We start from the raw sequence: 26,089 nt of genomic DNA, 5'->3' as shown, positions 1-26,089 counted from the left end.
CTACCCTTCACGGGACCAAATAATTCAAATATCCACCCAAACGCAGAAAGCCTGAGAAGCGGCTCTCTCCAGGAGAACTGAATGGGAAAGCTTCGGTGCCAACCTGGTTTGTCAGAAATCGAGGACACGGGAAGGAGAAAACACACAAAACCTCCCAAATTCAGCTGCTTTTCAAAACCAAAATCCACCCGAAGCAGGCGGTGGCAGGGAACCGCACATTTGTTGATCGGTGCTTTTCCGCTCCCACTCCTCTTTATTGGAAAAGTGAGTCCCCCTTTGCTCACGGAGACGTGATTCCTCTGAGAGGCGACACGGCTTACAGAACAGGAGACGACAATGCTTTACAAGCTGTTTTTGGATAAACGAGAAGTGGGGTCAAGTCTTTTCTGCGTCGACAACAACTCCTGATACGAAAGAGTGTTCTTTCTGTCCAAGGAAGCTCCTGAAAGACACGGGGCCTGGACAACGTCCTTGTCCTCCTGGGTCACCACCCTCACGGCCGGAGCAGATGTGCACAGACAGCAGGTCACGGACCAGATCTCTGGAGACCGGGGAGGGCCGCAGTCAAGCCGAGGCCCCTGGCGCTGGTGTTTACACAGACCTCCACGATTCCAGAACCTCCACGACCCCCGTGAGCCCAGGCAAAGGAGCTGCAGGGCCAGGAGCAACATCTCAAGAAAACAGAGCTTTGGTTCTTCCCCAGACGGAAAAAAAAGGGAGAGCTGGTCCAAAGGGTCTCCGAACTGACACACTGTTAGAGCTAACACACCAAACATAACTCACGGGAAGTTAAGTCCTCCCGGGCAGTTGTTCTGACCGTTACAGTTGATTCTCTCCAGAGACCCAGACTTCCCAGTCACGGTGAGAACCACAAATGACCCGTAAAGAAGTGCCGAGTTGAGTGACACACATGGACAAACCACTGTGGGGAGGCGCGGATGGAGGCTGTTAACCCAATCCCGTTACTGAAGCGTGTCCAGAGCCCAAAGCCTTACCTTCTTCTGCTTAAGAAGCATAAGGAAGTGCCCACTTCTGGGAATGTCGCTCCCATTTCTGACCACCAGACTGAAGTTCATGGGATCATCTTTGTCTCTTCCCCTCTCTGCCCACTTGGCCGGCCGTCAACCCCACAACCAAGATGGCTCTTGGTGTCCTCTCCCTTTCATCAGGCTGTCCTTACCTCAAGTGTCCTTCCTTCCAAGCCCAACCTAAACTCGAGTTTCAGATTAATTTTCTAAATCACAGCTATGATCTTTTAACAAGTTCCTTCAACAAATATTTATTGAGAGGCGCGCCACAGTGACTCAGTCGGTTGAGCATCGGACTCTCGGTTTCGGTTCAGGTCATGATCTCACAGTTTGTGAGATCAAGCCCGGAGTTGGGCACTGTGCTGACAGCACGAAGCCTGCCTGGGATTCTCCCTCTCCCTCTCCCTCTCTGCCCCTCCCCGACTTGTGCGCGTGCGTGCTTGCTCTCTCTCAAAACAAATAAAACTTAAAAAACAAACACATATTTCTTGAACATCTACTACGTGCCAAGCATTACTCTAAGTACTGGGAATACTTTTGTGGTGCTAACACCCTACTGGGAACTATCTATAACTCCCACTGCCCACCAAATATTTCCAAAATCTTTGCCTTGGCACGTAAGGTCATCTCTGAAGTAGCCCGAACATGCCCCTCCTGCCTTAATCCACATACTCCCCTGAATATTCCAGCTAAACTATTCCTAATTTGTTTTGCCCTTTCCCACCTGAAGATACCTTCCCTCCCTGACTAGGTAAGTCTCTCTGGGATCATCAGTGTACATTCGATAAAGGTACACAGAGAAGCGAGTGTCCCAAGAGTGTTCCAAGAGTTCGAATTCCACCTTTGTCTCCCTATCTTGCGCCTCTTGAATATCCCCAGGGTAGATTAATCGCTGCCTTCCACGGCACCCATCCTACCGCTGGACTGCTCTCACTGTTTGAAAGCTCGTTCCACACCAAGCCCAAACGCCCCTTAGTTTGTGACTTCTACCCACTACTAATTCTGCCTGCCAAAGCAGTGCAGGGTGAGACCTGCTTCCTTCCACAGGAACTGTCCTTTAAATATTTTCAGACAGGGCCCCTGGGTGGTGCAGTCGGTTAAGCGTCCGACTCTTGATCTCGGCTCAGTTTAAATAAACAAACTTTAAAAAATAAAAAAATAAAAAAAATTTCAGGCAGCTAACGTGTCTTCCCATAGTCTTTCCTCCAAGCTAAAAGACTGCCCAGAACACTCATGTGTTCATTTTATAAACATTTACTGAACATCTCCTATGTAAAAAGCACTACAGTATAATCTCTGCCCTAAAGACATTTAAGAGGGAGTGACAGAGAGGCAATTATCGAACAGTATGATAAATATCACAGTGCTAGGCACCGGACGCATTGAGAGTGGACAAAATAATATCTCAGTATACTTCTGTATCACAGATAGAAGGAGTTACCAGGTGGTATTCCTAACAGAGGCAGCAAGACACTATAGTTTTTTCGTGTTAACCACCTCCTTCTGAAGAATGAAATGAAGGAAGGAAGGAAGGAAGGAAGGAAGGAAGGAAGGAAGGAAGGAAAGCAACTATTACTGATTGTTACTCCGAGGGAGGCAATCCAGCAGGCACCCCTACGCATGCATTCTAGACTGCACCCTCATAACAACCCTAGGGGATAGGTTTTATCCCATTTTAAAGAGGAGAAAAATGAAGGCTTAGAGAAATGCCGTGTCCAAGGCCTCTGACCAAGAAAGTAGCAGAGACAGGATTCAAACCTAGATCTTCCCGATTTCAGAATCTGGGCGCTTAATCACTCACTATCTGGTCAGCAGGTGCTTGCCCTTTGTTTGGTCATCATCCCCTTTGAGAATCTCAGAAAGCAAAGACTCCTTGCAAAGAAAAATGTCACCGTGCACATTCACAAAAGTATGCATAAGAGCCCAGGGGTCAGAAGCTCCGTAACTGTATGCGTGCATCTTAATAATCAGCGTAAGACCCAGGGGCGAGGCGAGTAGACTGATGCTCAGTACCCACTCCCTCCGCCCCCAACATTCTGCCACGTAGCACTGCAGAGGCTGGAGAGCTGAAAACGACCCATCAGCGTCACCGACTTCCTCGCAGGGAGGGTTTGAGTATGATTTAGGTTTTCTCAATCGGATGACCCTCGTGTGAGATCTGGAGAGCAGATGCGAGGGAGGCCGAGCACACGCCTGCTGCTTCCGCTGTTGCTGGGGCAGGGCCAGCTGTGGAAGCGCTTGGTTTTCCGGGGCAGAACTAGGGGTCCCGCCCCCAGGCATTAGCTCCACAGAGAAGCAGAAGCACGGGGTCGACTGCAGCCAGGGGCGTAATGCCCTTGACTGTAGCGGTGGTTCGAGAGCTGGCAACTCTCCGAGGACAGAAGAGGCTGCAGCTTCCTTGGTGGCCCAGGTCTGGGTGGTGACTTTGGGAATCATTCACAAAGCTCAACCTACAACGCGCTTTTTCAGCTCTCCCAAGAAGTCGGTTAGCTATAAAATACCCTATAATAAAGCCCTCCCGGTTAAAATGAGCTCCCGTGGGTTCTTGTCTCTGTAACTGAACCCAGGCCAGCAGAAAATCTCCGTTCTACATTTTTAAAAATGAGTAACTGTTGTACAGATCCCAAGACATAGGTTCGGTCTCCATCTTCTGCTTTATTAATGTTTCAAAAAAAAAAGCCTATAACCCACAATCAAGCTGTAATTTTTAAGACTAAGGGGCCCCCCAATTTGGGGAAGAACCGGTTGCCCCTCTGGGGGCCTGAGGAACAGTTGTACATCGTGTGTTAGGCACACAGTGTTAACAGCATAGGGCTCCTCTTCACACGGATCTATCCTGGGTCTGCATCACCAGTGCTCACAAGTGACTGGTAACCCTTCCCCTTCCTGAACACACAGAAGAGGACATTCCCAGGCCTCTTACAGTGAGGTGAGACCTTGTGCCTAGTTCTGGATGCGGGTGTAACCGGAAGCGACCATGAGTCCCTTCCTGGCTGGAGAACTCACAGTTCTCGCTACTCACTTGCATCATCTCAGTACCAGGGAGGCAGCACTTTCCAGTCACGCCGGCACAAGATGGCGGGGCCACCATCAGTCTGGGTCCCCGAGAAACTACGTGGGGCAGAGCACCCCTCAGCCATACCTGCGAGACATAACCCTCCGGGTTAAGCAACTGGGATCTGATGGCTGTTTATTACCACTGCAAAGCCTAGCCTCGCCGGGCTCGTCCACCACCCTGAGAAACTCTCACACACGTGCACAAGCACATGTGTAGATGGACGTTCACTGCATCACCGTTTGTCGTTATGGAAAAGGTGGAAGTCACCTGACTGGCCACAAGTGGGAGAGGGGATAAACTATGCCTTACCCATATTACAGAACACCCTACAGCAGTTAAATGAGGTCCCAGATCTATATGCATTAACACAGATAAATCTTAAATACAACGCTCGATTAAAAAAGCAAGTTTCAAAAGGATGTGTACAGGGTACCACGTACACATCCTTAAATATTATATGATCGTGTTTTGCAGGTTTCTTATTTTTTTCAATTTCTTATTGGGGGGTTTGTTTGGTTTGGTTTGTTTTTTTTTTCTTTTTGAATGAGAGCGTGCACGTGCACTCCCTCACACGCAAGCAGGGGAAGGGCAGAGGGACAGCAGGAGAGAGAGAATCTCAAGCAGGCTCCATGCCTAGCACAGAACCCGACGCGGGGCTCGATCTCACAACTGCTGAGATCATAACCCAGACCAAAACCAAGAGTCGGACGCTTAGCCCACTGAGCCCCACCCAGGCGTCTCTTGCCTGTTTATGAACCTGTTCCAACAAAGGTTGAAGCCTCTTCCCTATTCTATCAACACTCCCTGCCTCCCCAGTCACCCCAGTGCCGCCAAAAGAGTAGCTTAAAAGAAAAAGGCACATGTTATGGGTAGGAGTAGTCCCCCTCTTTAAGTTATGCCTACTCTGCAAGTGTCAAGATCTGGAAGAAATCAGTTGAAAAGTCAGTAATGAAACAGCCTTTGCCAGCCAGCCGCTAAGTATTCAAATTTACGTGGCAATATATTTTTTTTAAGTAACTGAGAAAATCCTCCACAAGCACTAGCATTCAAACAGAGATCTGGTATCTCACATTACAAAGACCAGGGGACGATTTCCTGAAATCATAATCATCATCATATACATTCACGAAGCATCTTACAGTTTCCTAAGCTCCTGCACAGACACCAGCTCATCTCGGCCTCCCGCCGCCCCGGGAAGGAGCGGAGGGCTCCCCCGGCGCCATCTGAGAGCTGGAGACACCAGACTCGGTGGCATCCCTTCAGCTAAGTGCCTTCTCCAAGATCACATGGCTTGAAGTATCAGCACCAGAGCTAGAAGCAACGACTTATGAACGGTAAATGTTGGGTCAAGTCAACACACTCTAAACTCACACCACTAACAGCCACGTAGCACATCAGAAAGGTAAAGCCCCACAGTCTTTGTGGAGGAGGCAGATCCTCCTAGGTGAGCGAGGAAATGCCATGTAATCCTGTTTTTGAGCCGTGACTATTTTAAATATTGGGCTTTTCAATGTCCAGAGACTGAAACTGGGTACTATTTATTTATATTCAAATATTCAACCCCAAATGTTCGTTGTTGTTTTTTTTTTATGGGAAAGGGTCATTTTATTTTTAATTGTTTTTAATCCCAGTATAGTTAACATACAGTATTATATTGGTTCCAGGTGTACAATATAGTGATTCGACACGTCCCTACAGCACCCAGTGCCCAAGTGTCTATTAAAAGCAGCACAATCAGAATAACAAATACTCTAGGGGCACCTGGGTGGCTCAGTCGGTTAAGCGTCCAACTTCAGCTCAGGTCATGATCTCACAGTCTGTGGGTTCGAGCCCCGCGTCGGGCTCTGTGCTGACAGCTCGGAGCCTGGAGCCTGCTTTGGATTCTGTGTCTCCCCCTCTCTCTGCCCCTCCCCCGCTCACCCTCCGTCTCTCAAGAATAAATAAAACATTTAAAAACATTTTTAAAAAAATAACAAATACTCTAAAGATACGTCCTGTATTTTGCCTCCGCTCATTTATTCTACTCTGCCCCGCCTTTCTGACCTGAGGGTTTGATCCTCAGATGTACTAAACCCCCTTCACAACTTGGTAAGAGCTCGAGCAGCAGGAGTTCCTGTGCTGGACTGAGTCGAGGACCAAGGAAGAATGTAGCACAGTTAATTACTATAAACCACTGCTTCGAGAGAAAGCCAATGGTTACTGCATAAAATCTAGTTCAAAAGGAGCACCCGGGGGGCTCTGTTGGGGAGGTGTCCAGAAGCTGCTTGGCAAGCTTCTGCTCCGAGACAGTAATGCTCTGCCTTCCTTCAGCTGCTTCGGCCCACTCTCTTCTTCTTCAAACTTACAAAGGCAGTGAAAAAGGAAAATTAAAAAGTATGAAGTCTTCACATGAAAAGATGGTCAACATCAGTAGCCATCAGGGACAGGCAAATTAAAACCATAATGAGAGGGGCGCCTGGGTGGCTCAGTCAGTTGAGCTTCCGACTTCGGCTCAGGACATGATCTCACAGTCTGTGAGTTCGAGCCCCACGTCAGGCTCTGTGCTGACGGCTCAGAGCCTGGAGCCTGTTTCGGACTCTGTGTCTCCCTGTCTCTCTGACCCTCCCCCGCTCGCGGTCTGTCTCTCTCTGTCTCAAAAATAAACATTAAAAAATAAATAAATAAAACCATAATGAGATACCCACTAGAATGGCTACAATAAAAAAAATACTGATAATACCAAGTTCTAGTGAGGATGCCAGGAATTCTAGCACATGAGGATCCTGGTAGGGATGTAAAACAAGGGCCACTCTGCAAAACTGTTTTGCAGTTTCTAATAAAATGAAATATACACTTACCATGTGACCCTATAATACCCAGGCCTAGTCCTTGCCTGCAAGTGGTAGGCTGAGAAAAAGGTCCTCTAAAAGATACATACAACATACTCACGGGAACCTGGATTATTTTACGTGGCAAAAAAATGGTGTTTGAAGATGTGACTAAACTAAGGATCTTGAGCTGGGGGGATTTTCCTGAATCATCCCGATGGGCCCTAAATGTAGTCACAAGGGTCCTTATAAAAGGGAGGCTAAGGGAGATCTGACGGCATAAAGGGAGGAGGAGAGTAACAATGGAAGTGAGGGTTTAGAGGGACATGAGGAGGGGGTCACAGGCCAAGGAATGCCGGTGGCCTCCAGAAGCCGGAAAAGGCAAAAAAGGGGTTCTTCCCCAGGGCCTCTAGAGCGAGTGAGGCCCTGTTGACACCATGACTCGGGCCAGGCGATACCAATTTCAGACTTCTGGCTTCCAGAACAGTCGACAAGAAATTTCCGTTGTTTTAAGCCACCCAGTTTGTGGCAATTTGTTACAGCGGTCACAGGAAACTAATATGCTAAGTAAACTGAAAATTTATGTTCCTACAAAAACTGTACACAAAGTTTATAACAGTTCTATTCATAATCATCCATAACAGGAAACAACCCAAATGTCCCTCAACAAATGAATGAATGCACAAATTACAGTATATCCATACAACAGAATACTACTGAGCAATGAAAAGGAATGAACTATCGTTATATACGATGCTTGGACGGACCTCAAAGGTGTCAGACTCAGTGAAAATGCCAGTCTGAAAAAGTTATATACTGGATGGTCCCATTTATAGGACAGTCTCAAAAAGACAAGACACGGACAAGAACAGGTCAGTGTTTGCCCGGGGGTGGGCAGGGAAGGGGGAACGGTGAGGGGTGGGGGCACACAGAGCATATTTACTTTAAATTCCTATGAATTCCTTTAAGTTGACAGATTCCCAGAAAGTCACGAAGAAAATTATCCATCGTAATTATCCATCACAACAACATAAAGACAAAATACAAACACTGCGGACCCGTCAATTTCTTAGGCTTTTGTCTGTACGATAAATCCTTCTGACCAGTGAGTCCGTTTCACTGTGCAATTCTTGGCTGGGTTGACAGCCACACACGCCTGAAAACCTCAGCGCTCATCCCTAGCAGCCTAGCCGCCATGTATTCCAGACCAAATGGGTTTTACCAACCTATCTTCCATCCAGATTCATCGATAAAACCTACGGGGACTCTGAGAAAAGAGCCAAAAGAATGAAGTGGGCTGAACAAGGAGCAGCAGATTTAAGGATTAGGTAACCCTGTCCTGCAGAAACAAGAAATTCCCTGAGGGAGTGGAAGCGCCCTCTCGGCCCCAACAACAAGGAAACCCTCAGAGAAAACCCCAAGTGCTGATTTCCTGCGGAGGGAGGGAAAGGGCTCCACGGCTCACATCCTCCAGCCGCTCTAAGGAGTTCTTTCTCAAAAATGCTTACAGTTCCACAGGGGTTTCCTCTAGAATTTTCTTGAAGCGCTAGCATTCCAGTATCGTCATATGGTCGGATATAACCCACAGGTCTTATAGATAATCCTCAATTACCAACAACGTACAAGCTTGTCACGGGCAAGCTGCTTATCACAACATTATTACTGCTAGGATTTACTTCTTAATCTTCCTCTGGTTTAGTCCCCTTGGGCCTGCTCCTTGTTACGAACAGATACATGATTTCAGAATTATAAGCAACAATTACTATTTGTTAGGAGCTAACCAAGTGCCAGGCACTATTAGACATTTTAAATTTATTATCCCATTTCATTCTCTCATTAATAGTAAATCAAGCAAAGGGGCACCTGGGTGGCTCAGTCTGTTGAGCGTCCGACTTCCCCTCAGGTCATGATCTCGAGGTTTGTGAGTTCGAGCCCCGCGTCGGGCTCTGTGCAGACAGCTCAAGGTCTGGAGCCTGCTTCGGATTCTGCGTCTCCCTCTCTCTCTGCCCTTCCCCTGCTCGTGTTCTGTCTCTCTCTGCCTCTCAAAAATAAGTAAACGTTAAAAAAAAATTTTAATAGTAAATCAAGTAAAAACTACGATGCCCATTTTGTGAATGAAGAACCAAAGACTCCAGTTAAAAAGACATGCTGTAGGGGCGCCTGGGTGGCTCAGTCGGTTAAGTGACACGCTTCGGCTCAGGTCATGATCTCACAGTTCGTGAGATCGAGCCCCACGTCAGGCTCTGCACGGACAACGCGAAGCCTGCTTGGGATTCTCTCCCTCTCTCTCTGCCCCTCCCCCACTCGTGCTTGCTAGCTCGCTCTCCCTCAAAATAAATAAGTAAACATTAAAAAAAAGAAAGAAAGAAAGAACTTGCTGTATTCCCAGAACCTCACAACGTACAGAGATCGCACTCAACTAATATCTACTAAGTACAAGCTGGTGTCTACAGTCACACTGCTTAGTAAGTGGTACGCTGGGACCTGACTTCAGATAAAGCCAAGATTTCAATGTCACCCACCTCCCTATTTGCCTAGGAGACAGACACAGAAGCAGGAAACCGTCAAAGTACAACAAAACTCCTATACGTCCCACAGCCTGTATTTTCGTCTCCGGGAAGGTTTGGTTTAACTTACAAGCCACACTGTCAAGCCTTACTTTGCCAGTTCCGCTTTGTGCATTTTTACCTGATCTTCAATTTGCAGGGAGTAGTAACAAATTTCACTCTTTTAAACACAGAATTTTAGCTACAACCAAACAAGCGGGAATTTGATAATCAGACAATTCTGGGGTTTCATGAGACCAAACATGACAAATCTCCCCACTGATCTACGTTTTTCCACATGCATTTCAAAGAACAAGAACGGAGACTGGTTATCACAACAAATCAGGCTGAAAATATGGGGGAAAGAACTTTATTTTTTTTTAATGTTTATTTATTTTTGAGAGAGACAGAGACAGAATTCGAGTGGGTCAGGGGCAGAGAGAGAGGGAGACACAGAATCCGAAGCAGGCTCCAGGCTCTGAGCCGTCAGCACGGAGCCCGACACGGGGCTCGAACCCACGAGCTGTGAGATCATGACCTGAGCCGAAGTCGGACGCTCAACCGACAGAGCCACCCAGGCAGGCACCCCAAGACTTTAGAATAAGAAACCTAAATGTGTTGGTTAAGCGTCCTGCTTCGGCTCAGGTCATGATCTCACAGTCCGTGAGTTTAAGCCCCCTGTCGGGCTCTGTGCTGACGGCTCGGAGCCTGGAGCCTGCCTCGGATTCTGTGTCTCCCTCTCTCTCTGCACGTCTCCCACTCACTCTCTGTCTCTGTCTCTCAAAAATGAATGTTAAAAAAATTAAAAAATGAAAGAAACCTAAATGTGAAAGTCATTTTCCCCTAACTCTAGGCATCTCCATTTCCTATCAGAAGCCAGACTATGTGGGCAGAAAGGAGGAAGGGAGAAACAAGGGGGTCTCAAGGACTTCACTACTGTTTGAGGGTTGGTTGGTTTTTTCTTTCTACAGAAAACTACAAATCAAAAGAGCTGGGTGCTCCATCAGGCAGGCCAGCGTAAAACTACCTGCACACCAGACAATTAAAAGGTCTAACACCCTTCTCGCCACCCTACCTTCACTCTTTGCCTACTTTTGTCTCCAGAGAAGCAAATAGCAGAAAAACATTCAAGTCCACAACTTCAAACACAACTAGGGCAAATAGATATACGTGAATGATATGTTTGCTCAAAAAATGATTGGGGGGCGCCTGGGTGGCTCCGTCGGTTAAGCGTCCGACTTCAGCCAGGTCACGGTCTCGCAGTCCGTGAGTTCGAGCCCCTCGTCGGGCTCTGGACTGATGGCTCAGAGCCTGGAGCCTGCTTCCGATTCTGTGTCTCCCTCTCTCTCTGCCCCTCCCCCGTTCATGCTCTGTCTCTCTCTGTCCCAAAAATAAATAAACATTAAAAAAAAAAAAAAAAGATTAGGGATAAGGGTACGTGACTGTTTACAAAAACAGACGCTGTTGCTCCACCTGACGGGAACCACCAGAGGGTTTTAAGCTACAGAATCCTCAACTTGGACTGCAATTTAGCATAAGGGCTCCGGCGTTACGTGGCACTTTAGAAAATAACACGCCAAGGGCTCTGCACAGTGCCCGGCCAGAAAAACTCGCATGGCACTCGCATGGCAGCCATAAAAGGTTAAGGAATACACGACACCACTTGGTGTCTAAGATGGGTTATTTATGTGCGGCCCACCATCCGTGAATCAGGTGGCTTCCAGTGTCTCTAAGGCACTTCAGGAAAGATGGAAGCGTTCTGCTGGACACCCCAGCCCGCGGAGACACAGTTTCAAACGCAGTCATCAGTGCTTCTCAGAAATAAGTCAGGAGAACACACCGCACCGGGGCACCGGGTGAATAACCGAGAAGCCACGTGCACATCCCAGCTGACTGCTGCTGAGCACACGTCCCAGAATGACAAGCAGGGCAGTGGGAGCACGTAAGTTAAGTGGTGAAAAGTACCCGTGCTTTTCACAAACGGCCGTCCTGGGAGTTTAGCCAAAACCAGGGACGAGCAGAAAACACGCAGGACACATCACCTCGGCAGGCCCGGGAGTGAGCCACGCGCTGCAGCAAAGGACTAGGACCACAGGGCAGATGGCCGTGCTCCCCTCTCTTGACAACCGGTCTCGGGGGGGCATGGAGTCCCCTGATCGCCACGGCCTGGGCCACACACAGCACAGCCCCCGCGGCACTGGCGCCATGCACCGGCAGGCAGCTGGGGCACTCACCGGTCCCAACCAACCCACTCTGTCCCTTCCCCCGGGCCCTCATCCAGTTTCCTTTCCACTACAGTTTTCTTACTTTGCTCTTGTTTTTCTCCGTCCCAGGTTGTAAACACCTGAGGACAGGCGAGGGCCAGCACTCTGCACTCTTGTGTGCACAGAAGCCCCGCGTCTTGGCCAGGGCTCGCACCCCTGCAGGGCCGCCACTACTCCCGCTCCCCTCCTCCCACCAGACCGCCGTGGCCTCTGTGGGCACCAGGCAGCCCCCACGACTAGCTCTCGCACCTAACGGAGCAGTCACCCATGCGGTGTGGGGACCTGTACCTAAGCACAGAGAAGCGGCTAGCCTCCGGGTCCTTTCCAGCCCTGAGATCGGAGGGTATCCCAGGTGCCAGGTCATGGCTCTTAGACCATGTATTTGTGTGCATTCGTTATGTGAGTCAGTACCAAAAACACAGCCCACAAAAAGGTGAAAACCTAAAATTTCTATCGAAATAAACTCTAAACCCCCCTCATTTCAGTGTTGTGAACATTTTCAAAAGGATGAGTTCATCCTCAGAAAGTAATGTCTTGGGTAGAAAAAAATACTCAAGCTATCAAGATGTACTTGATTTCAACCCCGGCTCTGTAACAAATCAGCAATGTAATCCTAAAAAACACTTTGTTACCATCCTGGACCACAGCTTACTCTACCGAAAACCAGGAATACGGTCTATGCTACCTATACCATAGACCGAAAACGAGTGCTCTAAAAACAGTTAAACCTTTCACATCCACAAGAGACAGACACCCTTTGTAATTTGGGATGCTACAGAATCACCAACTTGATTCATCACCAGCATGAATTAGGATATGACACTGCAGAAGTACAGAGGTTTAGGTTGAATCCGTTCATCACCAGGGAAAATGCTGTTGTTTGTTTCGCCTAAATGCTTGATACTGGATTGGCTGCCTTTCGTTCCTAAAGCTGCAAGGGCCAAAAAGAAAATCCATTAAGTGAAGGTTCCAATTAGCAGTTTAGGTATGACTGTAAATTCAGCGTCATACTCCTGTACTACATTTCCAGATCCAGTTAGTGGCCACAAGCAGCCCTGTCAGAAGAGAGATGAGAACGAAAGAAAAGACACTGCTGTGGCCCCAACAGGGGTCTCCTCACCGCTTAACAGCCATGATGGAGTTGAACAAGTGCCCCCTTGCCCTGGCCCATTTGCTGGACCTACCGCTACACTGTTGAGTCAAAGGCGGTAACCATTTTCCCCAGCAGATGGCTGATGGTGGTCCTTAGGATTGTAAACTGGAAACAAGGAGCCTTTTGTTGTCCCCTTGTTCCAGGGTAGTCTGCTGTACAACCCCCGACTGACAGTACATGATACAGAGTGGGCACTGAGATAATCAATGAGATTCAACTGCGTATTTACTGAGCATCTAGTCTGTAAAAAATATAATACTGGGGGTGCCTGAATGGCTCAGTCGGTTAAGTGTCTGACTCTTGATTTTGGCTCGGGTCATGATCTCACGGTTCATGAGTTCGAGCTCCACGTCGGGCTCTGTGCTGACAGCACAGAGCCTGCTTAGGATTCTCTGTCTCCCTCTATCTCTCCCCTCCCCTGCTGGCATACCCACACACACACTCTCTCTCTCTCTCAAAATAAGTAAATAAACATTTAAAATATATATTAAATATATGTTCGTCAAAGTACTTTATAATACTAAATTTATAAGCTAAAAATATTTTAAGATAGTAACATTTTAATTATATATATATATATGTTGGACCCATGAAGATGTATAAACATGGTCTCCACCATCAAGGAACCAAGAACTAAGTGTCCAAGAAAAACAGAATTAAAAACAACACGCAGAAAGGTGAATCTGGAATAAGCTGATGTTTTGAAACCTTCAACAATTTATAGAAATCATTCCACCTTTATGATTAATAAGGAAAAAAATGTCTCCTGAAGAGGTCTGCTTTTATCAATCAGAATTCTCTATCTTCCATTATTTATTCCGAGGATCAAAGTAATCTACAGATTTAGTGTAATCCTAGTAGAAAATCCTCACGCGTGTTTTTGTTTGGGCAGGAAACTGATAAAACTGAGTCTAAAATGTATTTGTAAATACAAAGGAGCAGGAAAAGCCAAGACAATCTTGAAGAACAAAACTGGAGGTCTTAAGACTTATTTTAAAGGGGTAGTATTTCAGATAGGATGGCCCTGGCGCAAGGACAGAAAAACAGAACCAACGAACACAGTAAGGAGTTCCCAAACAGTCCCACACATAGACGGATACCTGATTGATGCAGCAGCAACTGTGCTCTTCAGTTAAAGAACTACAGGTCAGTGTGGAAAAAATAAAAATAAACCATCACCCCAACACAATAAAATCAATTCCGGGGTGCCTGGCTGGCTCAGCGCTTGAAGCGTGTGACTCTTGATCTTGGGGTTGTGAGTTCGAGCCCCACGGTGGGGGTAGGGGTAGAGATTACTTAAAAAACAAAATCTTGGGGTGCCTGGGCGGCTCGGTCAGTTAAGCGTCCAACTCTTGATTTCGGCTCAGGTCGTGATCTCACGGTTCCTGGGTTCTGGCCCCATGTCGGGTACGCAGCCTGCCTGAGATTCTCCCTACCCCTCTCTCTAACCCTTCCCTGCTTGCTCTCTCTCTCTCTCTCTCTCTCAAAACAAATAAATAAATAAAATCTTAAAAGGTAAAGAAAAGTCAATTCCAGGTAAACTGTAGATCTGTGTACGAAAGGTAATGGAATAAAACTTCTTCATGAAACCAGACACTAATATAGCACTATATGTTAACTACACTGGAATTAAAATAAAAACTTAACTAAAAGAAACAAAAAACAAAAAGAAAAACTTCTTCATGACCTTGGGGTAGACGGATCTCTTACATAGGACATAAAAAAGCACCAAGAAAAAAAATTATTAAATTGAACTACATTAAAATTAAAACCTGTCAGTTCATCAAAGATACCATTCAGAGACTGAAAAGGCAAGCCACAGAGCATGACTCAATATTAGCAGTAAATATATCCAATAAAAGACCTGTATTGAGAATATATAAATAACTCCTACAAATAAGAAACATAACTAGAAAAATGGGCAAAAGAGGTGAACTGACAGGTCACACACACATGCAGACATTTATACCAATTTACACATGCACATACACAATGATACATATGTATAACATCCAAATGGCCAATAAGCATATGGAAAGGTGCTTCATTTCAGTGAGTCCTCAAAGAAGCTACTGAATCAAAACCACAATGAGATAGCACTGTGCAACCACAAGAAAAGCTAGCATTTTAAACAGGGACAGTATCAGTTTGTCAAGAATGTACAGCAACGGCACTCTCCTATCAGACATCCTTTGCCTTAAGCGAGTATTTGAGACGGCTGGTTCCAGGTGTTAAACAACAGGCGGGCAGGACTGTGATCCCAGAGAGGAGAGAAAATCACAAGGTGAACAGCCAGTCACCTCTGACTTCCTGCCCTGGGGCAACTTTCCCAGCTGCAGTGCAGGGAGCTGGAACCCAAACAGAGAGCCACCGTCTCCTGGAAGCTCTCCTGGAAGTGAGGAAGCCGAGACCAGGATTCGTGGCTGTGGAGGCACCTAGAAAGTGTAGGGCAGGACATATAACAGGAGGGGGTGCATGGGGGGCCGAAGAGGAGGGAAGTGCCCCGTGGGTCCCTGGCAGGGGGCTGGGCAGCACACACGCGCAGTGAGATTCTAGAAGGCCTAACAGATAGCAGTGGCTGTGAGGGTGGCACCTGAGCACTGAGAGATGAAGCTTTCATGGTGTCAGCCGATCCTGCATGGAGAGGCCGCGCTGAGCACCTCGGTCCTTTACTTGACATCCCAGAAAGGCCAAGCATTAAGTCTAAAGGACGCCCTCTAGAGCAAGGGCCATGCCTCTGGACTAAGGATGCATCCAAAGCTGACTCACTCTAACAAAGCATAAAACCAGGCGAGATGGTCAAAAGAACAGGCTAGTCACTGCAGGTTAGAAAAAAACCAAAACCCTAAAGTAAGACAACTAGATCCAGAATCCCTGCAGTGTGACATCCACATACCTGACATACAACAAAAAATTATTAAACATGCAAAGAAGCATGAAAATGTTGACTCACAACGTAGAGGAAAAAGCAGTCAATAAAAACAGACCCCAAGATTACCCAGATACTTAAATTAGCAGGCAAATTCTTTATTATAAATACCTTTAAGAATTTGGAGGCAAAGATGGGCCTAATGACTAAGATGATGGCGAAACTCAGTGGAAAACGCAAGCTATCTAAAAGAACCAGATGGAAATTTTAAAATTGAAAATACCAGAGCTGAAATGAGAATCTTAAAGAGATTAACCATGGAAAACTGCAGAAGCATTAGTCAACTTGAAGACAGATCAACAGCAATTATTGGAAAACAAGAAAGGCAGGGGTGGGGAGGAACCTAAGCATTTAACTCAAGAAGCTAGAAAAACAAAGTAACAACGGAGAGAGACAAAGACAAAAAACCAAAAACCAAAAACCAGAGTGTTGGGGACCCAACAGAGGTTCCAAATACACAAAACAAACTGCACGTTCACAGTTACATTCCCATCCTGAATACCACACTCTTGTGCCTCTTTTCTTTTTCTTCATCAATCTTGCTGAAAGATTTGGCTATTTTACTGATTTTTTTTCCACATTAGCTCTCGGTTTTATTGGCATTTCCATTTCTTGTATGTATGTATGTATGTATGTATGTATGTATGTATGTATGTCTTGGAGAGAGAGAGAGCACGCAAGCGGGGGAGAAGGGCAGAGGGAGAGAGAGAATCCTAAGCAGGCTCCACACTGACCATGGAGCCCAACTTGGGGCTTAGCCCCACGACCCCAGAACCAAAATCAAGAGTTGGATGCTCGGGGCGTCTGGGTGGCTCAGTCGGTTAAGCATCCAACTTCAGCTCAGGTCGTGATCTCAAGGTTCGTGGGTTCAAGCCCACGTTGGGCTCTGTGCTGACAGCGTGGAGCCTGGAGCCTGCTTTGGATTCTGCATTTACTTCTCTCTCTGCCCCCTCTCCCACTAGCACTCTCTCTCTCTCAAAAATAAACATTTAAAAAAAAGGGGGGGTGGATGCTCAACCAACTGAGCCACCTAAGCACCCCATTTCCATTTCTTTTTTTTTTTAATTTTTTTTTTCAACGTTTTTTATTTATTTTGGGACAGAGCATGAACGGGGGAGGGGCAGAGAGAGAGGGAGACACAGAATCGGAAGCAAGCTCCAGGCTCCGAGCCATCAGCCCAGAGCCTGACGCGGGGCTCGAACTCACGGACCGCGAGATCGTGACCTGGCTGAAGTCGGACGCCCAACCGACTGCGCCACCCAGGCGCCCCATCCATTTCTTAATTTCTGTTTTTGTTGGTACTAGTCTCTTACTTCTGTGTACTGTGGATTACTTTGTTTTTCTAGCTTCTTGACTTAAATGCTTAGGTACCCCCCCCCCCACCCCAGTCTTTCTTGTTTCCTGATAATTGCTCTTAAGGCCAAAAACAACTGATAGAATTGAAAGGGGGAGGTAATCTACCACTATAGCTGCTGATTTTTAATACCTGCCTCTCAGTGAAAAAAGAGACCAAAAAGAAACTCAGCAAAGGTACAGATAAAATAGACAAAAAGTAAGTAAGGATGTGGAAGATTTTAAACACTATCAACCAACTTGATCTAATTCACATTTACAGAAAATTACAACTGCAAGATATAGATTCTTTTCAAGTACAAATGGAACATTCAGTAAGATAGGTCATATGTGGGGCCAGAAAACTGGTCCTAGTAAATGTCAAAAGACTGAAATTTACAGAAGATATTCTCTGACCACAATGCACTTAAGTTAGAAATCAATAAGATACCTAGACTCCCCAAATGTTTGGGAATTAAACACCTCGAAATGATACATCAGGGGCACCTGACTGGCTCAGTCAGTAGAACATGTGACTCTCGATCTCAGGGTCATGAGTTCAAGACCCACATCGGGCACTAGAGTTCGCTTTAAAAAAACAACAGTAATAAAATTAAAAAAGCACATCAGAATTTGTGTTCAAGAAGGAGGTGGGACCCAAGCAGAGTTTTGAAAGGCAGGCAGGTTGTGAACACACAAAAGCGTAATGTCAGGGCACAACCACCAAAGAGGCAAAGAGGTAGGGAATGGCTAAATGTGCTCCAAAGAGGCCTTCAGGGAGACCTTCCCTTTACTGAAGCTCACCTTCTAGATATCGATTTTAACCTTTTCCCCCTAGATCCAGAGAATATGCTTGACATACTCCTATGGGTATAATTCTCAGCTCGAGCATATTAACTCATCCTTATGCCCCCGTTCAAAAAATGCACAATTTGCAACACGCATCACAACACAACAGCATATATCACATGGAGATCTGTTTAAATAAGGTAAAAATTCTTCTGGTTAAATCATTTTTGATCATCCTCCTTTATCCCACAACTGAAATTCCTGCTTTCCTCTGTATTACCAGCATATTTCTTTTTTTAAGGTTTCTTAAAAATAATTTTCACTTATTTTGAGACAGAGAGAGCACGCAAGTGGGAAAGGGGCAGAGAAAGAGGGAGAGAGAGAATCCCAAGCAGGCTCTTTGCTGTCAGCACGGAGCCCGACGCGAGGCTCGATCCCAGCAACTGTGCGATCGCGACCTGAGCCAAAGTCGAGAGTCGGATGCTCAACTGCCTGAGCCACCCAGATGCCCCTAAACATAGTTCTTAAAATGGGCGATAAGGTTTCATGAACAGTAAGAAGGCCATACAGAATGTATTCGCCGACAGGAAATCACGGGGTGCCTTAAAAAAAGGTACATGTACACTGGTCTGCATTTTCACAGCTCACAACTCAGTCCCCAACGTAAGTAGGTAAATGTCATCTTTCCAAATGACTTCTTTTTAAGAATCTGACTCATTCGACTTCAATACTTGTAGACTCCACACTCGCACGGTTTCCCACCTGCTGACATATATGGACACCAGTACAATTTACCAGTGATGGGAATTAGTGTTGATTTATCATACTCCTATTACCTTCAACAAAGTTTTACTTGAGAACCGTAAAATAGTTTTCTTTAATGTCCATTTATTTTGAGAAAGAGAGAGAGCGTGCATGCATGTATGCATGGTCAAGTAGGGGAGGAGCAGAGAGAGAGAGAGAGAGAGAGAGAGAAAGAGAGGATTCCCAGCAGGCCCCACGCTGTCAGCGCAGAGCCCAACGCTCGAACTCCCAAACCATGAGATCATGACCTGAGCTGAAATCAAGAGTCAGACACTTAACCAACTGAGCCACCCAGGCATCCCAAGAACTGTAAAATAGTTTTTTGTCTATAAATTTTTTTAATGTTTGTTTATTTTTGAGAGAGAGAAACAGAGCACAAACAGGGGAGGGGCAGAGAGAGAGGGAGACACAGAATCCGAAGCAGGCTCCAGGCTCCGAGCTGTCAGCACAGAGCCCGACGCGGGGCTCGAACTCACGAACTGTGAGATTATGACCTGAGCTGAAGTCAGACGCTTAACTGACTGAGCCCCCCAGGCGCCCCTGTAAAATAGTTTTCAAGTGAGAGTAAACAATTTCTTAAAACCAGTTTTCAGGTAAACTCATAAGTAAAACATGTGGCATTACCAAATTAAATAATACCCCGCGGGACATAGATGTACTAACTTACAATCAGAAAATCCACAAATAATTTATTTTTTTTTAAAAACTTAAATTTTTTAAAGCATTACCTAGTAAAGTATTACAAAACTTATTTTTTATTTTATTTATCTGTTTTTTTAACTAAACTCTACCCCAAGCATGGGGCTCAAACTCACAACCATGAGATCAAGAGTTGCGTGCTCTACCACCTGACTGAGCCAGCCAGGCTCCCCAACCAAACTTTTAAAATTGAAATGGACTTTTTACCTTTAAAACACTGGGGCCGCTTGGGTGGCTCAGTCGGCTAAGCCTCCAATTCTTGATTTTGGCTCAGGTCATGACCTCACAGTTCGTGAGACTGGGCTCCAGGTTGACAGCCAAGAGCCTGCTTGGGATTCTCTTTCTCCTGTTCCTCCCCTGCTCACAAGCTTGCTCACGCGCTCTCTCTCTCTCTCTCTCTTAAAATAAATAAACTAAACAAAGCGTTTTTTAATTAAAAAAGTTAAACACTTGTTACCAAGAATAGGAAAAATTGTGTGCAAATTTTTTAAAATCTGCAACTTTTTGATTTAGGAAAAAAAAAACAGTCCTCAGAGAAACAGGATTTAAAACTTAAAAACGAGGGGAGCCTATGTGGCTCAGTCAGTTAAGCATCCGACTTCAGCTCAGGTCATGATCTCGCGGTTCGTGGGTTCGAGCCCCGCGTCAGGCTCTGTGCTGACAGCTCGGAGCCTGGAGCCTGCTTCCGATTCTGTGTCTCCCTCTCTCTCTGCCTTTCCCCGGCCTACACTCTCTTTCTCAAAAATAAACCAACAACAACAACAAAGTAAAACTTAAGAATGAGTTAAAATCATTCCCACTCAAAATTCAAATGTCACCACCCCCCAAAAACGAATCAAACTAATCCTATATAAAAACGTGAAGTCCTAATTTCATAAACTACCGAATGTCGCCTCACACTTTTGGAAGGTTCATACTCGGGAGAGTTCTCCCTTGGGCCTGTCGCTGTTCTCACAGCTTGACATGCACCCGTAAGCTGGTGACCCCCACGTTCCCTCTCCAGCCGGGACTGCTTCCCTGAATTCAAGCCGGTAGACTCAACCGCGTATGTGACATATGCACCGGGACGCCCAATAATAGACATCTCAAAGGTAACATGCCCGGATCCTCGTCTCCATTTCCCGCAACACACCTCCCCAAACCCCACTTGTCTCTCTTGCAGTAAAAGGCGACTCCATTTTTCCAGTGATTCAGTCCAAACACCTTGGAGTCGCCCTCGACTTCTCTCAACCCTGCACCCCCCATCTCAGGTCTAACTCAGCAGCAAATCCGGGCAGCTGTGCCTGGATAGTCCCGCCATCTGACCCCTTCACCACTGCCGCCGCTCTGGTCCAAGCCATGACCGTCCTCATCCAGATTGGGGCAACCAACCCCTAAGTGTAATCCGTTTCCTCTTTCCCCTCCTTCGGAATACAGCAGCCGGGGACATTTTAATAGAACAGAAATCGGGTCCTGTTAATCCTCTCTCAAAATTCTCCAAAGGCTTCCCAAACCACACAAGTGAAAAGTCAAAAGTCTTCCAATGGTCAACAAGGCCACATTCTGCTCCAGCCATCCTCTCCTCACCCCCATTTTATCTCCTACCGCTCTCCTTTCGCTCCCTTGGTTCCAGTTACTCTGGGCTTCTCCTCAAACATGCTAAACAAGCTCTGCCTCAGGGCCTTTGCACTGACGATTTCCCCATTATTTCCAAGGCTTGTTCCTCACTTCCCACCTTTGCCTTCGGGTCTTTATTCAACTGTCACCTTCTCAGGGAGGCCTCCCTAACTAAAATCGCAGGGCCCAACATTCCTTAGCCCCTTTTCTATGTTATTTTTCTCTCCAGAACGTACTACCGTCTAACATACTCTATACTTTACTTACCTAGCTTACTTATGGTCTGTCTCCTCCCACTAGAATGTAAATTCCAGGAGGGCAGGGATGTTTTTTGTTTGCTAATGTATCACCAATGACTACAACATTCCCTGATACATAGTGTGCTCAATAAATATTTGTTGCAGAAAGAAGGAAACTACTAAGGAAAAGAGGTTTACTAGTGAATGCTTTTATTCCTCTTTTACCAACTCTCCCGAAAGTGAATTTTCTGTAGTCAAGCCACTGAAATCTGGAAGGAACATATGGTGCGTGAAATAATACCATGGTTTCCTTTTTGTTCTCCCTGTACATATGACTAGCCATTGTGACCCTGAATGATCCTGGCAAAAAACTGCCATCTGCCCTCTCCTTCCAGATTCACCACTGCCGCTCTCACAGTGCAGCATTCTTGGCTTCCAGGTCCGTGTCGGATCCAACAATGTATGTTATGACTGCAAGGGGGTTTGTTTTTTTTTTTTTTAATTTTTAATGTTTATTTATTTGTGAGACAGAGCGACAGCACGCGAGTGGAGGAAGGGGCAGAGAAGGAGAGAGAGAATCCGAAGCAGGCTCCAGGCTCTGAGCTGTCAGCACAGAACCCCACCCGGGGCTTGAACCCATGAACCATGAGATCACGACCTGAGCCGAAGCTGGACACTTAACCTACTGAGTCGCCCAGGTGACCCACGACTGCGAGTTTTTTAATCCAACCTATATGGATATTAACCAACTCTAGAAAGATCACCCTGCGAAGGATCAAGAACAATCTGTAACACAAAATAAGACTGTGTTGCCCTAGAAAAAGATACCCAAGGTCCAAAGAAATTGATTTGTCTTCAGTAAAACGTGAATTAGGCAAATTCTTTCATAAAAAGCTGCTGCAAAAGAGGGACAGTTTGGTTGGGCGGCCATCAATTCAGTTTTTGCATCTTTTTATGTTCTGCATTCTAGCAAATTTGTCACAGAAAGAAATCACAAAGGCAAAGTAAGAAGTCCAAGTTTTTCTCCGATTCCACCTAAATCCCAATTCCCATACCATGCTGACTCATCTCCAGATTGCTTTTTACCTCTTAGCACTACACAGATGCCTTTCAAGGGTAGTATTTCATGGTACACCTGCAATACACAGCCTTATGTGTCTTCGTGAGAAAACTCCTAGAGCCACAGTTCTCAAACTTTCTTATCTCGGGACCTTTTCACACTCTTGAAAATTACTCAGGACCCCAACAAGCTTTTGTTTATTTAGATTATCTCACCAGAGTTTACCACATTAGAAATTTAAACTGAGGGGCGCCTGGGTGGCTCAGTCGGTTAAGCATCCGACTTCAGCTCAGGTCGTGATCTCACAGTCCGTGAGTTCGAGCCCCGCGTCGGGCTCTGTGCTGACAGCTCAGAGCCTGGAGCCTGCTTCCGATTCTGTGTCTCCCTCTCTCTCTGACCCTCCCCCGTTCATGCTCTGTCTCTCTCTGTCTCAAAAATAAATACACATTAAAAAAAAATTTTTTTAAAGAAATTTAAACTGAAATTCTAAAATTTATTCATTTAAAAACATTTTTATTACTGGAAAATAACTGTTGGCCACCAAAAAAGTAGCCTTTTTAGATCACTGTATTTATTCTTCTTAGAAGCTACACCAAAACGCCATTAAGTGGTCGTTTCTTAAAGGTTAGTTGTGATGTAGAACCTAAAACTGTATCAGGGAACTTTTGTAACATTAAAATCCATTGGCCCACCTTGCACCCTGGATGGATTTTTTACCTGTGTGTGATTTTAGGATCCCACATAGTGATCACTTAGAAAAAATGGGTTCACTGAATTATGCAGATTTGCTGAATAATACATTTCATTATAAGCTATCAAAGCACCGCACCTGTAAATATCACCACCGATCTCTACACCACAGTAGCAGATACAAGTTTTCCAAAATCCTAATTTTCATTGGAAAGCTGAAGTTTTATCACTGGCAACATACACTGCCAGTTGTTTTCTTGAAAGACTCCTTTATCCTTTTTTTTTTTTTTTTTTTTAGACTGAATAACCGTTGTTTGTCGGGGGCAGTAAAATGGGAGTAAAAATGGCAGTCGGTGAAAAACGCAGCTAGTTCAGCACGCAGCTCAAAGAACTGCCCATCTGCTTCTCCTGGAGAGAGAACCATCATACCTCAGTGCACAGCAGAGACGTTCACGTGCACCTTCTCATTTCACCCCACAGACTACGGGAAAAACCATCTCCACGAGCGGCAACAGTGAATATATTTAACCTGCTCTACGACTGCATCGAGAACATTCCGGTGAAAACCAAATTCTTATTTCATTGTATTGTACTCATCGCGAGTGCACGGCACGAAGGGTACGATGGCTCCTAGGATAGTCAGGTGCTGCAGCCTTGATTCACGCTAAGGAGCCTGCATGACTTTTGCACCATTAGTGCAAAGAGTGCAAACAGCATCTGAGAATTGTAGTAATATGAACACTGTTTTAACCTCTCGACCCTCTCGGAAAGGGTACCAGGGACACCCAAGGGGATCATACTGTTCTGTGCTAGAATAGCTTCCTAGAAGTGAGATTCCTGGGTTATTGGTATATACACTAAATTCTGCTAAGTGTGACCAAAGCTCTCCAAAAAGTCTGTACCAATTTTCACTATCCAAGGCTGCATGATTGTCACTAGTTAAAAATGTAAATAACTAACTCAGGGGCGCCTGGGTGGCTCAGTCGGTTGAGCGTCCGACTTCGGCTCAGGTCATGATCTCGCGGTTTGTGGGTTCGAGCCCCGCGTCGGGCTCCGTGCTGACGGCTCAGAGCCTGGAGCCTGCTTCCGATTCTGTGTCTCCCTCCGTCTCTCTGCCCCTCCCCTGCTCACGCTCTCTCTCTCTCTCTCTCTCTCTCTCTCAAAAATAAGTAACATTAGAAAAAAACTTTTTTAATGTAAATAATTTCACTTTACAAATCCTGAATTGGGGAAGCACCAGAATGTAACAAACTCCAATATCTCCCAGTCTAAAACCAGTGCTAAAATGTAACTAATATTTCAAGGAAAAATACAATTCGAGCACCCAAGTTATATATATGAGGCAAATATTTTTCTGTCAGAAAGTAAAACCTCAACGGTCACGTGCAAGTGCAAGGCACAGAGACCTCTGTTGACCGTGGTCACCCATCGTTAAAAGGCATCTGAGGCTGAATTTCAAAGCAGATGCCGCGTGCGCTCTTCTAACATTTGCTAATGGAGCGGGTGGGGTCGATATTCCTATATGAAGCACACGGTTCGAAAAACGTCAGGCTACAGCGCGATGGCCAGGGCCCTAATTAAGTGGTCCACGGCCGGCCCCTGTAGCAGGCAGGAGTCTAAGCCGAGCCTTCGCTTTAAAACTTCACGCGGAATTACTGGAAAGGTGCAGTGGGATACAGACAGTCTGCAATCAAATGCCAACTCTGTTCATGCAAATGTCGACGGCACCCTTTCTGGCCCCAAATGTCATGCGAAACAGGGAGACAGGGGAAGCTACAAGCCCCATCGCCGGGGGAAACGATCACTCCTGGGTAAGGCAAAGCACCTAGAAACAGCCGGGTTTCCTCGATCCGCAAAGGACACTGCTTCCCCACTGCATTTTTTTCCCACGAAGCTCCAAAGTGGGCATTTTCAAGTCCTACTCAGGACTGAAAAGGTCAAGGATATTAGCGTCCACCAAGATCCGTAGGTCTTAACCCTTTGGGGAGCACGGGCCACTCTGAGGATACGAAAAGAGCCCCTCCATGGCTAAAGCAGTGAAGGATCTTCGGGGAGAGCCCACGCCTTGGGTCGGAGCAGGATCGTGGACTCTGATCCGAGAAACGACTTAAGTGCACTCTCCTTGGCAAACTGGAAGAGTAAAATGGCTTATCTAAGGTCAACAGTGAGTGAGAAGGGGAATCAGGCGAGAAATGAACAACTCAGAGAGATTCTGGACAAAGCCACACAGAGTCCCCAAGTAACTTCTTCTGATACGAAGACAGTCCCTCCACAAACTAAGAGAACACGACAGCAACACAAGTTTCAAGTACAGCCGGAAGGAAAGGACACAAGGGCTGAGGTTCAAGAGTGCCTTGTGCACTCCTAAGCTGAACACACCAGGAAAAACAGGGTCCGAAAGCTTGGAAAGCACTCACCGTGTTCCACAAAGACATTGCAGTGCGGACCCCCGTGCCTCGATGATTCCTTCTTCCCTGCTCCTTTGATAAAGTGCAGGGCAGGCAAGCTTGGCCTCCTCTGGTCCCCAAGAACTTTTCCAGGCTGCTGCCCCATAAAGTAATGATAGGCACCCCTTTCCAGAAGAGGGTTCCAGATCCTCCGGAATGGTCAGCGGGCTTAGAAGGAAACAGTACATACGGGGGATTTCGCATTCGCCGAATCGCCCCAAGTCAGTACAGTGAGGTCAAACACAAGTGAACACATGTAAACAGCAGCTCCGAGCATGTCCGCGGTCGATCAATTCGAAGCCATGCAACTGCGGGGCCACCCCACAGTTCCTTGAGTTGGAGTGTCTTTCACGGGCTGGGTAAGTTTCTTCCTTTCCAAGAAGAAAAACAAATATTCACAGGGATGCTGGAAAAGGGTCAGTAACACTAAAGTCATCTGGATTCCCGCACATAAAGGAAACGTGGATCACCTCTGGATGCTTCTCCAGAACTTTTCCTGGGGAAGTCGCCCACCCTACCTCCTATCTCGGTTTCTTCATCTTCCGACAGATTTCCTGCCAAACTAGCTGCCGCTCCTGCCGCTCTACCCTGCGCTCCGGAAAACGACACGGGTCACCCAGACTTCAGCGAGGGCTTGCCCTCGCCTCG

General features: G+C 46.3%; 1 protein-coding gene across 2 annotated transcripts in view; it reads right to left on the bottom strand.

Moving 5' to 3' along the window:
• Window positions 1–26,087, bottom strand: part of ABL1 (ABL proto-oncogene 1, non-receptor tyrosine kinase) — a 143,596-nt gene extending 117,509 nt beyond the window's left edge. Inside the window, exons 1-2 of one of the 2 annotated variants that reach the window (XM_078436353.2) lie at window positions 25,960–26,087; window positions 25,412–25,812 (exon numbers count right to left, since the gene is read on the bottom strand). In XM_078436353.2, coding sequence (XP_078292479.1) covers window positions 25,412–25,547 — 136 coding nt within the window. In that variant the 5' untranslated portion in view covers window positions 25,548–25,812; window positions 25,960–26,087. Of the gene's footprint in view, window positions 1–25,411 lie in introns of both variants that reach the window. The other variant, XM_060608354.3, reaches the window with a different exon arrangement.
• Between the last annotated feature and the right edge of the window lie 2 nt (window positions 26,088–26,089).

Source organism: Panthera onca, chromosome D4 (genome assembly GCF_046562875.1).
Source record: "Panthera onca isolate mPanOnc1 chromosome D4, mPanOnc1 haplotype 2, whole genome shotgun sequence".
Lineage (NCBI taxonomy): Eukaryota > Metazoa > Chordata > Mammalia > Carnivora > Felidae > Panthera > Panthera onca.
The sequence above is the reverse complement of the archived record's forward strand: the minus strand, read 5'-3'. Positions and strand labels throughout refer to the sequence as shown.